This window comes from Octopus sinensis, linkage group LG12 (genome assembly GCF_006345805.1).
Source record: "Octopus sinensis linkage group LG12, ASM634580v1, whole genome shotgun sequence".
Lineage (NCBI taxonomy): Eukaryota > Metazoa > Mollusca > Cephalopoda > Octopoda > Octopodidae > Octopus > Octopus sinensis.
The window spans coordinates 49,069,131-49,087,900 of NC_043008.1; the positions used below are offsets into that span (position 1 = coordinate 49,069,131).

The following is an 18,770-nucleotide window of genomic DNA, read 5'->3' on the forward strand; positions in this document are numbered from 1 at the left end:
TCTATATTTAAGAGACGAGGAATTATGTACATTATTTATATTATTTACATTTGACAGATATTTGTCCTCATCTTGTATGTTGCTAACACAGCGTTTTGGCTGATATACCCTCCACCCTTCATCAGGTGTCTTGGGGAAATTTCAAACCTGGGTTCGATTCCAGGCAGTGACCTGAATAATAATAATAATAATAGTAGTAATAATAATAATAAATGCCCTGATGCAGTACCAGGCAGTGGCTTTCATGGCTTCTGATCTTAACTGATTGGAAGTGTTATCATGTACATTGTTTTGTCTTGGTATAAAAGATGGGCTACAGTAAATATTCTGCTCAATACCACAGATTTGCTTGTCAGTTGTTTGACCTTAACCAGTTGAGCATGTCCCTTAGTGGCTGACGATATGTGCATCTCTGATCACGAGCAGAAGTAGTGGGGGAGCATTATAGCCATGTGTTGAGAGGAATTCTATGGGATCTGAATAAATTACCTCTGGAAACATGGGTGTTTCATTCAACATCCTTAAACAACTCTTATTTAGGGACTTTTTGAGCGGGATGCGTTACTCGACCAGAAGAAAATTCTAACTGGGCCCCACCTGCAAGGTCATTTGCTGTTTATCTTGATATGAGATCACCATGTCGTGCACATATGGTTGTGATGCATGTGCCTAGTGTACCCTTACCCGACGGGTAGTCACGATGGGTATACTGGGCTTTGTATATTTTACCCCAGTGTCACTTTGATGGCATGCACTGCTCTCTCACCCAATAATAATAATTATAATGACATCGAAAAATTCCTTAGGAATGACAACCCAGGTTTGAAATTTTCCCAAGACACCTGATGAAGGTTGGAGGGTATATCAGCCGAAATGTTGTGTTAACAACAAACAAGATGAGGACAAATATCCGTCAAATGTAAATTATGTACTTAACACATTGTCCTAGAATCTAAAATACACACACAGGGCATAATACATATGTTGGTGTGACACATATACATCATATAGATGTACATACACACACACACACACACACATGCATAAATATAAACAGACATATACATACATATATACAAACACACACATGAATGTATATTCTGTGGAATTTGGGTTTTATGAATGCCTCACTTCACTAATGAATTGGGTGTTGAACAACTTTGCGAACATAAAACTTCTCAGATGAGGAACGGTGTCTTGCGTAATGAACACGCACGTTGGCGACAATGGTCGGTGCCAGGCTGGGAGTATAAGCGGCCGAGCGTTGGATGCTGTCTAGCTTTGGCTCTGTGCACATCCCTGTTTGAAGTCACCGTGTCCTCTCTTGAATTTCCTACAGAAAGAAATTGACTGAAACGAGTAAAAGATAAAAGATATGAATGACTCACACACACACACACACACACACACACACATCGTGGCATTCTGTCAGTTACGACGACGAGGGTTCCAGTTGATCCGATAAACGGAACAGCTTGCTCGTGAAATTAGCGTGCAAGTGGCTGAGCACTCCACAGATAGGTGTACCCTTAACGTAGTTCTCGGAGGAGATTCAGTGTGACACAGAGTGTGTCAAGGCTGACCCTTTGAAATAAAGGTACAACAGAAACAGGGAGAAAAAGTGAGAGAAAGTCGTGGTGAAAGAATACAGCTGGGCTCACCACCACGCCCTGCCGGAGCCACATGGAGCTTTAGGTGTTTCTACTCAATAAACACCCACGACGCTTGGTCTGGGAATCAAAACTGTGCTTCTATGACTGCGAGTCCACTGCTCTGACCACTGGGCCTTTGTGCCTCCACATATATATATCATCATCATCATCATTGTTTAATGTCCATCTTTCATGTATGCAAGGGTAGGATGGTTGACAGGAGCTGGCCAGGTAGAAAATCTACCCAAGGATACTATATACAAGAGGGTGCTGAGTTCTTGGTTTTAAGGGTGTCTTGAAAGATCTAGTTGGAGGCCCAACCTTCAGAGTTCTTTTACAGGACTTAGAAAATCTGATGGGCTTCTTTCAGTTTCTGTCAACCAAATTCACTCACAAGGCTCTGGTCGGCCTGAGGCTATAGTAGAAGACACTTACCCAAGGTGCCAAGCAGTGGGACTGAACCCGGAACCATGTGGTTGGGGACCAAGCAACTTAACGCTATTATTTTTTTTTTACGAATATCTTTTCTCTACCTTCTAACATTTTCCTTCCCTCCAAAAATGGAACAATTTCAGCTCACCAAGGGCCACCGCCACCCTAACCACCACCACCACCACCCTCCACTTACAAATAAAATAACAAAATGAATAAATAAATAAATAAATGAAACAAAATATTTTCTTTCTTCAGGTTTGCTTCTTTTTAACTGGGCATTTTTATTTGTTTATTATTTTTTTTTATTATTATTTTTAAATAACAAAAATTTTAACATTTTTTTTTCTCAGCCAGAATAAAGACTGTATAAAAGTAGAACTCAATACAGGCTCCATTGGTTTCAGTTGGCAACCTTGTTTTTTTTTTTGTTCTTGTTACATATTATTATTGTTGTTATTATTATTATTTTGCATGACTAAAATTGTGTTTTATTCGGTTGGTTTCAAAGTCTTATAAACATGTTCAGAATGGTTTTTGCTTGTTTTTATGTTTTGTGTCTGTTGCTCCACCAAATTTAATACTTAATTGCTTTCAAATGAAATATATTCGTTAATTGTTGTTCATATTATTATCATTGTCATCATCATTATTATTATTATTATCATTATTATTATTATTATTATTATTATTATTATTATCATTATTATTATTATTATTATTATTATTATTATTATTATTATATTATTATTATTATTATTATTATTATTATCATTATTAGTATTATTATTATTATTATTATTATTATCATTATTAGTATTATTATTATTATTATTATTATTATTAGTATTATTATGGCAATCTGGCAGAACCGTCAGCATGCTGGACAGTGGTATTTTGCCCATCGCTACATTCTGGGTTAAAATTCCGCCAAGGTCGACTTTACCTTTCATCCTTCCGGGGTCAGTTAGTTAGTTAATTTTTTGGCTCAAAAAGCAAAAAGCAAGGCCATGTAGGGAGACATGGAGTTATGTACAGGGTGGTGTTCATGTAAAGAGTCCAGGCCATTTGTGGTCAAGGGAGACTTTGAACCGAGCGGTCATCGGCATCTTCACTATCTCATCTGGCAGCTTATTCCACGAATCCACAACCCGGATGGAGAAAGCCCCTCTCCTTCGATTGAGATGAAATCGTCGCAGGTCAATAAATTAAGTACCTGTGAAACAATGGGGTCGATATATTCAACTCGTCCCCTCCCCTGCAGTTCCAGGCTTGTGCCTATAGTAGAAAGGGTTATTATTATTATTATTTTTAAGGCAGCGAGCTGGCAGAGTTGTTAGCATGCCGAGTGAATTACTCATCAGCATTTCGTCTCAACTTATTTATCCGCATTGTTTTGAATTAACCAAGCATTATCTCGTAGCTTTGAGATTGTATATTTTTAGAGTGACATTGTAGAGTAGGTGTGAGAGGCCAGATCTGGACTGGATATGGCTAGTTTAACAACTTAAAAAGTTGCCGATATTAAATGTGCCTCTGTCTCTTTAGGTTCGTCAAGATTGCCAAAGAGGAATTTCTCTGATTTTATAGGATTTCTCTCCCTTTGTTATTTACGACAGATAATGCTAGAACCATGATTTGGTTACTGCTGCTAGTATCATACTCTGTCACATCTCTAATTAATTAATCAATAGTTATATTGTTAATTTCTGCTTGTTTCAGTCATTGGACTGTTGCTGTGCTGGGGCACCGCTCTGAAAAGTTTAGTCAAACAAATCACCCCCTGAGAAATTTCAACCATGTTTCGTGGTCTGCTACCACAAAGAGCTCCTTTATAGGATCCAGTTAGCTCAAGACATCATCAGGAGGAACCACGTCTGGTTTTGGTCCCTATTCCTCTCCTGTGTTGATGTGGTGGGCCCCCCATTTTCGGAGGTGTCTTCAGCTCCGGTGTTGGGTGCATGTCTTCTTGCTTCTTTCTTCTGTTCCCTGGCCTCTTCGATGTAGCGTCAACGAGTGTCAGCGGGCAACTGACTGTCTTGTCAAATTTTTTCCCTTTAAATACCTGCTGCTAGGCTCCAGCAGGCAGCCCCAGCAAGTTGTCACGTGACACTGTCTCAACTTTAACTGACCAATGAAGGCGCGTAGTCTTAGCCCACGCATTCTCTAAACGACCGTCACCTGTCAATCAGTGAAGCTAATTCGGTGTCAGCTTGTCAATTTTTTGACCCCTGTATTCATTTTATGTTTAAAAAAATCTGGGGCAAGGAAGCAAGAAAAGCTCAAATTAGCAGCAAAAATAAGATTTAAATACAAAGAACTCGATTGAAGGAAATGGCAATAGCATAGTCTATAATCTACACATGCTATAGCAGGATCGGATCTTGTAAGCCACAGATAAGACATTGCAGGATTTCTTTACCATTTGATGGCACCAGAATTTTTTATTTCTTTTATTTTACTTTGCATCTTCTTTTGCTAATAATATTTTTTTTGGCTATTTTATTGTTTTTTTTTCTCTTGATTTCTAGCTAATTAGGCCTCATTCATTTAACCAACAACCAATTAATACAGGGCATCGTTACACTTTTATTTCTACATGATTTAAAACTTTGTTTTGTCACTAAAAATTCTATACATATGTTATTGTTTTTTGTACTTTTTCAACTTTTTTTTCAAGATTCTGACTTTGAACTCCTCAATCAGCAGAACTTCTCAGATTTGGCATATCTTCAGCTGGCTGCAAGAACTGGAAGTGGACCAAATTCATCTGACCAATGTGACCTCAAGTTCAGGAATTCTGGTGAGAATATCATTATTATCAGTTTTGCTTTTCATCCCTTTGCAGTCGATAAAATAAGTACCAGTTGTGCGCTGGGGATTGACTTACTCCCTCTTCTGAAATTGTTAGCTTTGGGCCAGAGTTTCAAACCATTATTATTGAGTGAGAGAGCAGTGCATGCCATCAAAGTGACACTGGGGTATAATTATACGAAGCCCAGTATACCCATTATGACTACCCGTCTGATAAGGGTATACCAAACACATGCATCACAACCATATGTGCGTGACATGGTGATCTCATATCAAAATAAACAGTGCATGACCTTGCAGGTAGGACCCAGTTAGAATTTTCTTCAGCCCATCCCACTAAAAGGTCCCAGAATAAGGGTTGTTTAAAGATGATGAACAAAACACCCATGATTTCAAAGGTGAATTATCCAAACCCCAAAGAATTCCTCTCAACACATGGCTATGATGCTCCCCCACTACTTCCACTCGTGATCAGAGATGCACATATTGTCAGCCACTAAGGACATGCTCAACTGGTTAAGGTCAAACAACTGACAAGCAAATCTGTGGTATTGAACAGAATATTTGCTGAGGCCCATCTTTTATACCAAGACAAAACAATGTACATGATAACACTTCCAATCAGTTAAGATCAGAAGCCATGAGAGCCACTGCCTGGTACTGCATCAGGGCACTTATTATTATTATTATTATTATTATTATTATTATTATTATGGATTTGATATATATATATATATGTGTATATGTTTGTGTGTCTGTGTTTGTCTCCCCCCTCCCCGACATCGCTTGGCAACCGATGGTGGTGTATTTACGTCCAGGTAACGTAGCGGTTCGGTTAAAGACACCAACAGAAAAAGTGCTAGGCTTTCAAAGAATAAGTCCTGGGGTCGATTTGCTCGATTAAAAGGCGGTGCTCCTGCATGGCCGCTGTCAGTGTAAAAATAATACAATATTGCATAAGCATTTTATAAGCATTTTTATAATGTTTCTTTCTTTTCTGGAAACTCGCCACATACCAGCAGCTGATGGCTCGCAGACCGGCGCCGGTCCGCAGGCCACCACTTTGAGAAGCGCTGACTTTATAGCCCAATCTTTGCGCGTATCTGTATTCATAATTTTGTTGGCTTATGATAACCAAGGGAGATAATGTCTTTATCAGAGTTATCTCCCTTAGGAGGACGTGGACATTGAGATAAAAATACTTTCCTTGTCACTGCTTTGAAATTCACTTTTTTCATGCCTCCTCCTCCTTCTTCTTCTTCTTCTTCTTCTTCTTCTTCTTCTCCTTCTCCTTCTCCTTCTCCTCCTCCTCTTCTTTATCATCATCATTATTGTTATTATTGATTGAGGTAATTCCTCCTGAAGATATAGAGTCATAATTAAAAGAAGAGTGCCATTGTCTGCTAGTGAATGATATTCCAACATCTTGTGTGTCTTCAACAGATTTAAAAAATAAATTTTGTCAATCTACTTCATTTTGGTTAATATATAAAGGATTGAGCTAACTCCTCTAGAGGACATATTACTATTATTATTATTATTATTATTATTATTATTATTATTATTATGATTTTGACACTTTTCCCGTCTCAATCTTTCAGATCTTGGTAATGCTATCTGCAAAAATGGTATCTCTGATGCAAGTGATGCTGATGACGAGTGCAGCAACAATGCCGGGTCCATTTCTGCAGAAGAGTTTGAGCAAAACCCACCAGATTCTCACCTGCTCAGTCAGACCATTTCCACTGTCAGTGCAACACCTACCCCTATGAATTCATCTCAATCTGAAATCTCTTCGCTGATTCTAAACAACCAGAGGAGCGTCCCCAAATGGTCATGCGGTTTTCTCATATTTCTGGTCTTGGCCCTTGGAGCCCTTCATGCTATCTCCACCCATTACTATTACGGTAAAGTGAATCGTTTGAACCCTTTAAAGTACCGAGTGTGTTAGTGCGACCCTTTTGTGGATGTTTTTTAAGGAAATATACTGCTTAAGTTTAAGTACGTTAACGTTAACACCAACATCAAAATGAAAATCAAATTGAAATTGTAGTTAAGATACCCGTGCCAGGGACACATTAACCCTTTCGTTACCAGCCCGGCTGAAATCGGCTCTGGCTCTGAGTACAAATGTCTTGTTTCCATTAATTTTGAATTAAAATCTTCCACCAAAGCTTAGTCCCAATTTATGTTCCTAAAACTATCTTAATGATAACTAAGTTATTTTTCTAAATTCTTTGTTATATTTAAAGTAATTGAAAGAAACACAGAGCATCTCAAAATAAATACAATAACGAAAGGGTTAAAAGCACCATCCGAACGTGGCAGATGCCAGCGCCACCTTGACCAGCGACCGTGTCGGTGATGCGTAAAAGCACCAACCGATCGTAGCTGTTTGCCAGCCTCGTCTGGCCCTTGGGCCGGTGGCACGTAAAAAGCACCCACTACACTCACAGAGTGGTTGGCATTAGGAAGGGCATCCAGCTGTAGAAACTCTGCCAGATCAGATTGGTGCCTTGTACAGCCTCCTGGCTTCCCAGACCCCGGTCGAACCGTCCAACCCATGCTAGCATGGAAAACAGACGTTAAACAATGATGAAGGCAGACTCAAGCTAATTGCTAGTTGAGAAACTTGCTTCCCAACCACATGGTTCCGGTTTCAGTCCCACTGTGTGGCACCTTGGGCAAATGTCTTCTGCTATAGCCTCGGCCTGACCAAAGCCTTGTGTGTGGATTTGGAAGATGGAAACTGAAAGAAGACTTTTGTATATATGTATGTATTTTTGTGTCTTTTTGTTCCCACCACCATCGCTTGGCAACTGATGTTGGTGTATTTACGTTCCTGTAACTTAGCAGTTCAGCAAAAGGGACTGATAGAATAAGTACTAGGCTTATAAAGAATAAGGCTTGGGGTCTCAGAAATTCTGGGTTGGTGCCAATTTGCTGGGAGTGAGGCAGTCCATAGCTTCTTCTAAAGATTATTGCTAGGAGAAGGTCTCTCTGATATAAAACCAGATACACAAGGAATGGCATTGCTCGTTTTGAGGATCTTCTGCTATTTTATTATTTTGCTTACACATAACGGACCTAATAACCCTGTGTTAGAACTTGGTATCCATATGCTTCAAAACAAAGTACAGAGCAGTGATATGAAATTATAATGACAAAAGAAATAAATTGTATCGTGGCTTACAGCTGTTTCAGCTTTAAGATGCTATGCACTCATTGTTGAGTGCTTGTGCATCATCATATAGATTCATTGGAGTTTCAAACATGAAGTGCAATATGTTTGAAGCTCTAAGGTGAAATACAGTCATTCAAGTATGAGTGCTTTGCATCTGACAGCAGAAACATCTGTAAGCCAATGCAGAACATGACATAATTTCTCGGTCCTTTGTCATTATTGTTTCTGAGAGATAGACATTGTCATATAGGAGTTCCATTGTTGGTTCAGATGTAGAACTGTCCAATCAGTTTGAAATTTACCCCACCCCCTCTGCTAATTAGGATCCCAAGTTCTTCAATTTATGTGTGACTGTTGAACCAAGTTTATAAAAAAATTTTCCTTTAAATTTAATTTGAATTTATCAATCAATTAATTGAATTGTTTCTTTTTGTGTTTTTATTTTTCAGGAGATAATCATTTTAACATTGCCACAGATGATCCTAATCTAATACAACAGATGGTACGTTTTTATATATATATATATCATCATCATCATCATTGTTTAACGTCCGCTTTCCATTTTTGGCATGGTTTCTATAGCTGAACACCCTCAGTGCGTTATTTCATGGCACCAGCACTAGAGAGGCTGCCTTATCTTCTGCAATACCAAAATACAATACCTGCCTCCTCTATATTGTCTGTTTGCATTCTTAGGCCATGCGGCTGAAAGAGTGAACGAAAATGAGAGTATTAGTAAAGAGAGAATGATTGTGAGAGGGTGAAAGAAAGAAGAGCATGGATCTGATGGGAGAAACAGAATGGTAGGAGTGAGAGGGTGGCGAGGGATGAAGTAATGGGAGAGAGACAATGATAGGCTGCTATATGTTGAGTGTTGTGATGATGGAAGAGGGAGGTGTGTAGGGGGAGAGGATGATGGAAGAATGAGAAATAGAGCAGGGTTGCTGATGTATGGCTGCACTGAGTTATTGAGGAGGGAGTAGTGTGAGAAAGAAAGAAAGTAGAAAGCAATAGAAATAGGTGATGGTGTGAGAGAGGTGGGATGATGCAGAGGATAGAAGAGAATGTCCATGATAGATGGGGTGATAACAAAGAAGATGGGAGGGCAATACAATTCCTCCTTCACTGTTGCCTGAAATGTGTGTGGCTTAGTGGTTAGGGCATTCCGCTCATGATCGTAAGGTCATGAGTTCAATTCCAGCCCATGCGTTGTGTCCTTGAGCAGGGCACTTTATTTTCATGTTGCTCCAATCCACTGAGTAGTCAAAAATGAGTTGAACCTGTATTTCGAAGTGGAGCCATCTTTGTCACATTCTGTGTCATGCTGAATCTCCCTGAGAACTACGTTAACTGTATGTTGTTGCTGTTGAGCGAACGGTCTTCGTCCCAGAGCTCACAAGATGGGAGAAGTCCGAAACGTGGTCCTTTGCTATTCGTAAGACCCGCAGAAAAGAAAGCAGGTCAACCCCCGACGCCGAGAGCATCAACAGATGGATGAATGCGCATCCAGGCTCAGCGGTTGCGTAGGAAGTTGGGGACATGAAACAGGAAGAAAGAGTGAGAGAAAGTTGGGGCAAAAGAGTACAACAGGGGTCGCCACCACCCCCTGCCGGAGCCTCGTGGAGCTTTAGGTGTTTTTCGCTCAATAAACACACACAACGCCTGGTCTGGGAATTGAAACCATGATCCTCCGACCGCGAGTCCGCTGCCTTAACCATTGGGCCATTGGCGCCTCCACTTTAAATGTATGTGTCTGTGGAGTGCTCAGCCACTTGTATGCTAATTTCACAAGCAGGCTGTTCTGTTGATCGGATCAACTGGAACCCCTGTCACCGTAACTGACGGGGTGCCAGTTGCCATCAACAACATTCAAACAAGGTACCATATCCCCGTGGCCAAAGATAAAAGATATATTTTTTCCTCTTTCTTTTTTTTTGTTTTTAATTTTAAATTTTTCTTTCTTTTTAAACAGGAGACTGTTTATCAACTTAACGAGCAGAATAAACTCCTAACCAAACATGTGCATTCGTTGAAAGAAGAACTTCAGAATGTGCTATCTTCGAAACATCTGTTATCCGAAGAACTGCATCAGATGAATAACATGCTCAAGAACCGAATCTCAGATCTTGACGTACAGATTGTGGAGCTGCGACAAGACATCTCTGGGGTTATCTCTAAACCAGAGACAACAGATCCTTTTATTGTAATCAATGAAGAAACTGATGCCAGGCCTGAAGATAACGGTAAGCACAAGCTTTCTCCTATTTTCTCTCCATGTGCTTTGACCCAATTTTGCCATATTCCTGGCATACCAGGAACAGCCTAAACATAATCTCTACCGGATTCCCACTAAAGCTGTAATGAACAACATAGAAAAAGAAGTTAAAATACTAAATACAGGCAACCAATCACATTGCAGCATTGTGGTCATGTGTTTATGACTCATTGTATAACAATGGTATCCTCCATAGCTTTTTCTTTTTTTTTTCTTTTACTTGTTTGGATGGCTTTATTGAGTTCACTTGATCTAACAGCACTTGGACATCTTCCTGGTGGGGCCAGAGTACATGAGCAGATACGAGCAGAAAATGGGAACCGGTATTAAGGAAGGATAGAAAAAAAATTAGATTTATTAGCACTAAAATTCACTTCATAATTGCCCCACTGGCATGTGGCGTAGTGGTTAAGAGCGCAGGCTACTAACCCCAAGATTCTGAGTTCAATTCCAAGCAGTGACCTGAACAACAACAATAATAATAATAAGTGGCACATAAAAAACACCGTCCGAGCGTGGCACATAAAAAGCACCCACTACACTCACGGAGTGGTTGGCGTTAGGAAGGGCATCCAGCCGTAGAAACACTGCCAGATCTGACTGGCCTGGTGCAGCCTTCGGGCTTCCCAGACCCCAGTTGGACCGTCCAACCCATGCTAGCATGGAAAGCGGACGTTAAACGATGATGATGATGATGATGAATAACATAGAAAAATACCTTAGGAATGAGAACCCAGGTTTGAAATTTTCCCAAGACACCTGATGAAGGCTGGAGGGTATATCAGCTGAAATGTTGTGTTAATAACAAACAAGATGAGTAGAAATATCTGTCGAATGTACATAATTCCTCATCTTTTGAATATAGAACTGAAGTCTGTTATTGTTATTCTCCTAAATACTTTTTTTCTCTTTTTTTTCTTGTGATTCTGTTCATTAGTTTAACTTGCAATGAACAAATACGGTAATCAGAAGAGAAAGACTTATCCCTGTTATCCTCCTGAATTTTTGTTGTGATTCTGTCCATTACTTTGTCTGCAATCTCCAGTTACTCTTGCGTTGTGTGTATGCAACAATTATGTTTTTCTCACACAGGAGCCACTGCAGGGTGGGTGTGGGTGGGGCTAAGGTCTGAGAGGGTGAATCTTGCTTGTCACATTACCTAGACGAAACCTGTCTCTTTCGATATAAAAACAAAACAAAACAGTGAATAATACATGCAGTGATATTGTGGATAGCTGACAAACACCACAGCATGATGCCTGTCGATGGTATATATACATTTTGTATGATACATAGATGGCTATTTTAATGCTGTTTTAATTGTGGACACCGAGTTCTTTTTTTTTTTGAATTTTGTAAGTCGTTCAATAGTTATCTCCCTTAGAGTCAGTTTTGTCAGTTTGTCATTCGTAGGTTTGTGTTTAAACACGTCGTAGGAAGGTGTCTCACCACCACCACCATCGGCAGCAGCAGCGTCACAGCCACTACCACGATCTTCACCACCACCACCACCACCACCACCATCGTCATCATCATCAACATCATCACCGTCATCATGAATGGCATGATTTTAATCAGCCATTTCTAAACTGACAAGCCAAGTTTTCAAACCAGATTTCATTACTGATGTGTACTAATTAAAAGACCTCTTCCTCTAACTATAATGACCCCTGCTCCTCACAGATGGATGAGCTCATGCCACCTCTATTCAGACATTCCCAACCCAATCATCTCTCCTCCTCATCTTCCTTCTTCCTCCTCTTCAACCTCATCTTCCTCCTCATCTCCTTCCTCATGTTCTTCCTCCTCCTCCTCTTCCCCTTCCTCTGCCGCCACCGCCTCCTCCCCCTCCAATCACCCTCTTTCTGTCCAGTAACCCCTCCCCTCATACCCTACACAGAATCCCTAGTGTTGACCCCCACCCCAGTCACCCCTTCCCTCCTCATATCTCAGAAAACCAATAGGAACGATCATTCACTGACATTATTGCTTACCCGTCTGTTTGTCCCACATGTGTACATGAGACAAATAATTAATTTTATTCATTCTCTCATATTTTAATCAAATTTTTGCAGAGGCTACGAAGACCACTGAATTCCCTTCTGCTCCGTTTACCGATGATGGCGCCAGCAAGAAGCCGGATGAAGGTGATGAGCGTCAACGTTCTACGATTCTTGTACAGAAACTGGAAAGAGAGATAAAAAGAGTTGAACTGTGGAAGAGGCTCTACTTCCATAAACGGTGCCAATCAAATGATTCCAGCCATTCACAGAATCCCAGAGACGTGAAAAGTTTAAATGATTTGTTAAAAGAATTGTCATTTACAGCTTTGAACTTCTCTGGCAACGGCACTTTAACTTTAGAAGCCGTAAAAGAACTTATGTCATCTTCAGTTGTGGAACTGTCACAGAAGGCTCAAAATTGGAAAAATTACATCTCTGAGAAACTTCAGAACTTTACAGCAGAAAGTCAAAATTGGAAGAAGCAACAAAAACAAAAGGGAAAATCCAGACCCCCATTTAGAAACCTTGATATGTACGCTCAAAAAATGTTGAACAAACTCCATGCTACGAAAGAAAAATTACAAAATAAATTTCACAAGACTCTTGGTAAAATCAGTAGTAAATTAGATAGTTTTTTGTCAAAGAATAATCTTGGAAGTTTCTTTAATCTGCGCAAACCCGAACCAATTGAAAAACCTACCCAGATGGAAGCTAAAACAACGCTGGGACAATACGAAGGAAAAGACTATCGTAGAAGAACAGAGGGGGGTGAAAGATCAATTGGGATTAAGAAATCCATTTCTAAAGAAAATAGTCTTCAGCATGATAAATATAAGGAAAATGGGAAGAATCCAAGACGGAACATACATGTGGTTAATTTAAGAAAGGAAACATCTTTCAGTAATGAATACAATAGAGAAAGATCTTTGAATAATGAAGATAATAAGGTAAGTTCTTTGACTAATGAAGGCAATAAGGAAAATTCTTGGAATAATGACTATAATGCTAATTTTCAGATATTTTCACCTGAAAACATTGATGAACTGAAGAAAAGCAAAGATGAGAGTCACCGACAAAATTTAGGCAAAAACTTTAAGGAAACTGATAAGAAACACAAAGATGGAAGTAAGAAAAAGGATCATTTAAATAAAGGGAAAAATAGGGAGTTTCATAAACAGGAGAAAAGGGAAAAGAGACGATTGTCAAATAAAGAAGAAGGTCCCCATTCTCATAAAGACACAATTACAAAACAGGAACATAAACGGAAGAATAAAAATAACGAAAAAGTGCGATTATATAAACTGAATGGAAAGAAAAAAGCCAGTTTCCAAGTTAAAGAACAAAAAGACCACTTTGGTAAGCAGAATGGTAAGCGAAAGAAACGTCCAGGTAGGCAGACAATTAAAGGTAAATATCAAAGTGAGAATTTTGAAAGAAAACAAATTAAAAAGAAAAGGAGATCAGATCCAAACAGGAAAATGTTCCAGACTCAAGGCAAGCACAAATTCCAAAGATTTTCCCGGAAATCTTCACGTAATAAAGAACTACATCGAGAATATTCTAGAAAATGGTCATCAAAGCGTTCCCATAATTTAGGTGGAAAGCAGCATTTGAAGTGCAGGAAACGGTTGAGTAACATTGCAAAGAGAATCAACAGAGTCTCAGAGGAGGACTTCACCTTTATGAAGCATCACAAAATCAGGCAACTCGCTTTTACGTTGTTCCATTACAACAAAGATTGTCTTCGAGAAACGGTCGAGTCTCAGCAGCTGTGGCCCATGTGCCAGCAGATTTGGTGGTCCCTCTGTTGGCAAGGATTGCTGATTGCTAACCCTCCCAACTCACTGTGTTACAGACATTTGTTACCATGGCAATTGGCTGTAACTGCGTCTCCGGCCAGTTATGTTGGGTGCGAAAGGTGTGGATGCTTCTACTGGTCGGTACACTTTAATGACACGTCTTCTGGGGAATCGGAGGAGAATTTCAGCTGTCAAAAAATAGAGTAAGCTGAACAATTTTCTACTGTATTCTTCTGTTTGCGAGTTTTGAGAAGCTGTTTCTAGTGTATATTTTATGTGTGTGCCTGTGTATTAATATACATATATATACATATGCCAGTGCTGCTGGACTGACTCCTGTGCAGGTGGCACGTAAAAACACCATTTTCGAGTGTGGCTGTTGCCAGTACCACCAGGCTGGCCCTCGTGCCGGTGGCACTTTAAAAGCACTCACTACACTCTCGGAGTGGTTGGTGTTAGGAACTGCATCCAGCTGTAGAAACTCTGCCAGATCAAGATTGGAGCCTGGTGCAGCCATCTGGTTCGCCAGTCCTCAGTCAAATCGTCCAACCCATGCCAGCATGGAAAGTGGACGTTAAACGATTATGATGATATTTATATATATACATATACATATATATATATATATATATTATATATATATATATATATATATATAGGTAGACAGATAAATAGCTAGATGGATATATATATATATAAATAGGTAGGTAGAGAGATAGATAGATAGATAGACAAACAAACGTACAGATAGATAGATAGATATAACATGAGTCTTTGACTGCTCTCCCTTATTAACATGTGTTGGAAGGATTGTCACAGACAGTGCCAGTCTCTCTTGTGTTTCAATTATGGGTTTAGTTTCTCTATGGCTGGATGCTATTCTGTCATGGCACCAACACCAGAGAGGTCGTCACGTACCCCAGCAAGACCAGATTAAAGTATCCTCTCCCTCTTGTTTCTTCTCTGCTCATTCTACAGTCACTTTCTAGAGTCTATTGGTTGCCATTTTATGTTGGCACCAGCACTGATGAAGTGCCTGGACTCTACAAAACAGGAAAAGGGTCCTCACTGCTGAATTGTGTCACTGTTTGTTGTGGGTAATCCACAGTGGGGGTTATTGAAGAGAGCATTTGCAGGAGATGAGTGATGGTGAGATGAAGGAAGAGGTGTGAGTATGAAGGGGGAAATAGGGATGGGTGGAGGAACAGTTTGGAAGAAGAAAGGGAGAGAGAGAGATGGGTGTAAGGTGCTATGCAGTGGGATTGAAACTGAAGCCACGTTACAGAATGATACACGTACACACGTATGCCTGCAAACATACATCCACTCACACACACACACACAAACGCACTCATGAAGTCACCCATACACATCCAGTCACAGTCGTGTATTCATACACACACAAGCACACACACACACACACATACACACTTGCACAATCATATATATATATCCACTCTCATACACACACAGACACCCACACACACACTGTGATCAAAGACCAGATACTCTTAGAATCTTCAAGATTTTCCCAAATCTGATCTTTTACAGTTGCAGTAATAACTTTGGCAGCAGACAACAGCAGAGAATTTTGAAGAACAAAATGCCAATGTCTGGAATGTGGTACTTCAAAGAAGACAGTTGGCGGCATTATAACGGCATGGAACCAACATTGGAAGAGAAGACCAATTGGTACATAAAGATGATGGAAGCAAGACAGAACCAACACCAACAGATGCAGTGAACCATCACAGCAGTGCTTCATCCGCTGTAATAGCTATGGTGACCACCACCATTGAAAGTACATTTGCAATGGTTGTGATCAGGCTTATTAGTCAGCCAAATTTTGTCATGATGTACAGTTCCTACATGTTACATGTCATAGTGTTTAATCCTACATGTTTAATTAACCATTGAACTAATTATATATGCAAGCTATTTCTGAAAGTAAAAATGTGATGGCATCTGACAGGAATCGCTGTGTCTAAGACAAATGGTAAATGCTCAGGTAATCCTGGATGGAAGCTTTATTTGTGGGCAAAGGTGGCGGCATTCTTCTCCTCCTGTGTAATGATTAGACATGCTTTTTTGGTGGCACTCTTACACGCATAGGGTTCTGATTCCTGTCACATGTTGTCACATTTTGGCTTCTGCAGAATATGTTTCGAGGATATAAGACAATATTTATATATATTTTCTAAAGAAAAAAAAAATTATTATTACTCTAACAATACACACACACATGTATGTATATATATATATATATATAAGTAGGTATATGCATGTATATCTGTCTGTATACATATATAAATGTATATACATTCATATACATATATGTACAGTCATATATATATTATATATATATATATATATATATACACAAACACATTCACACACACACAGTCTGTGTATGTATTGATGTTTATGTATATGTATATTTGTATGTGCATGTATATATATATATATGTATGTATATGCATGTATTTATGTTTGTGTACATATATAAATGTATATACATTCATATATATATATAGTCATATATATAATTATCTACACACACACTCTCACACACATACATATATAAACACACACACACACACACACACATGTATATGTGTATACATACATATAAATATATAGTTCATTCCTTTCTTTTAACATGGGTTTTCTATTTATTTTTCGTTTCTGAATCTCTAATATTTAAAATTAAACTATTAAAACTACTTCCGTCATACATATATACACCTGCACACACTTGTGTGTGTATATACGAAGGTGAGTCAAAAAGTAATGCCATTTTGTTTAGGACAGGTATAATTACCAACACAGGAACATGTATCACACATCAAAATGAAGCTGGTTCTCTGTGGATCACATCCCTACTTCTCAACATAGTCACACTTTCTCTCAATAGCAATGTTCCACCTTCAAATGAGTGCATGTATCCCTGCCCCGTAAAATTCTGTTGACTGTTCTTTGAGCCACTTCTTCACTACAGTTTTCACTTCCTCATCACTGGAATAATGTTTGCCTCTCAAACCCTCTATTATGGGGCCGAAGAGATGATAGTCTGAAGGCGCTAAATTATTCCAGTGATGAGGAAGTGAAAACTGTAGTCAAGAAGTGACTCAAATAACAGTCAACAGAATTTTACAGGGCAGGGATACATGCTCTCATTTGAAGGTAGAACATTGCTATTGAGAGAAACAGTGACTTTGTTGAGAAGCAGGGATGTGATCCACAGAGGACCAGCTTCATTTTGATGTATGATACATGTTGGTAATTATACCTGTCCTAAACAAAATGGCATTACTTTTTGACTCACCCTCATATACATATATATATATATATGTATGTAGGTATTTGATTTTACACATTGGGTAGTGGGTAAATAATTCTTTCTTGTTCATTTTCAAGCTTCACCTTTCTTTACTTCAATGGAAGTGTAATAATTTAAGCAACTACGTATTCTTAGAATTATGCTTTCTGCTCATTTTGTGACATGAAGCAACAGAATTTGAGGGAAATATTTATTTTTCAAAACAAACATTAAATAAATGAATGTCTCCTTTCATTTATGTGTGTGTGTATATATATATATATATATTGGTAAAAATGGTAAGATAACAAAAGAAAGAAAGAAACCTCAATATTATGTAAATAGAGGAATTTATCTGTAAATGTAATATGTGACAATTATTTGGTAGCCAAGATAAAACTCTGAGTTTCGGATGCAGAGGTGGAAATCCACATCACCATCTCTTCAGTTATCTGCCCATCGGCCTTTTTACATAGCGTTTTTCGAATGGCCGGATAACTGAAGAGATGGTGGCGTGGATTTCCTCCTCGGCATCCGAAACTCAGAGTTTTATCTTGGCTACCGAATAATTGTCACATATTACATTTACAGATATACAGCAAAAACTGTCTGATGAACGGCAACGAGAAACTCAGAGTAACAGATTTTGTTGAATTTTCTGCTGCTTAAAATAAAGTATATATATATATATATATTATATATACACACATACACAGAAATTTCCAAAGCAAAATAGACATTCTACATTGTACAGTTCTGTCCGAGTGGACACTTCTCGTTTAGTACAGTTACAGTGCACAAATGAGTCGAATAGTTAAAAACTGCACAGAGCATGTCTACTAATTACTTGATTAAGTATCTAATTGCATCACATGACATTAGATTGTTTTTTTTTAGAAATAAACCTTGCCAAACAAAAAAAAATTGTGTCTATTTTACTTTGCAGATATCTGTGTATGTATGCATGCATTTGTGTATGCGTGTCTGTGTGTGATTACATATATACATATATATTTATATATATATGTGTGTGTGCTTATATAGGATCACTTATACTTTGAGATATATATATATATATATACACATAGACACACATGTATATACACACATATATATACACACATATACATTTATATATATGTACATATATGTCTGTATTTATTTATTTATGTATGTATGTTAGAGGGAGGCCAAATATTTGGTGGAGTAAAGTAACGAAGGGAAAACTCTGTGGATGGGATTTTGGTGATTCTTTGAGCGCTGCTCTTAAATGTGATGACAACGACTTGACT

General features: G+C 38.7%; 1 protein-coding gene across 6 annotated transcripts in view; it reads left to right on the forward strand.

The window, feature by feature from the left end:
* Positions 1 to 16,372, forward strand: part of LOC115217867 — a 60,253-nt gene extending 43,881 nt beyond the window's left edge. For 5 of the 6 annotated variants that reach the window (XM_036507914.1, XM_036507912.1, XM_036507913.1 and 2 more), the window contains 6 exons: positions 4,765 to 4,887; positions 6,500 to 6,805; positions 8,532 to 8,584; positions 10,055 to 10,325; positions 12,433 to 14,362; positions 15,711 to 16,372. In XM_036507914.1, coding sequence (XP_036363807.1) covers positions 4,765 to 4,887; positions 6,500 to 6,805; positions 8,532 to 8,584; positions 10,055 to 10,325; positions 12,433 to 14,362; positions 15,711 to 15,903 — 2,876 coding nt within the window. In that variant the 3' untranslated portion in view covers positions 15,904 to 16,372. The remainder of the gene's footprint in view (positions 1 to 4,764; positions 4,888 to 6,499; positions 6,806 to 8,531; positions 8,585 to 10,054; positions 10,326 to 12,432; positions 14,363 to 15,710) is intronic. The other variant, XM_036507916.1, reaches the window with a different exon arrangement.
* The last annotated feature ends 2,398 nt before the right edge of the window (positions 16,373 to 18,770 follow it).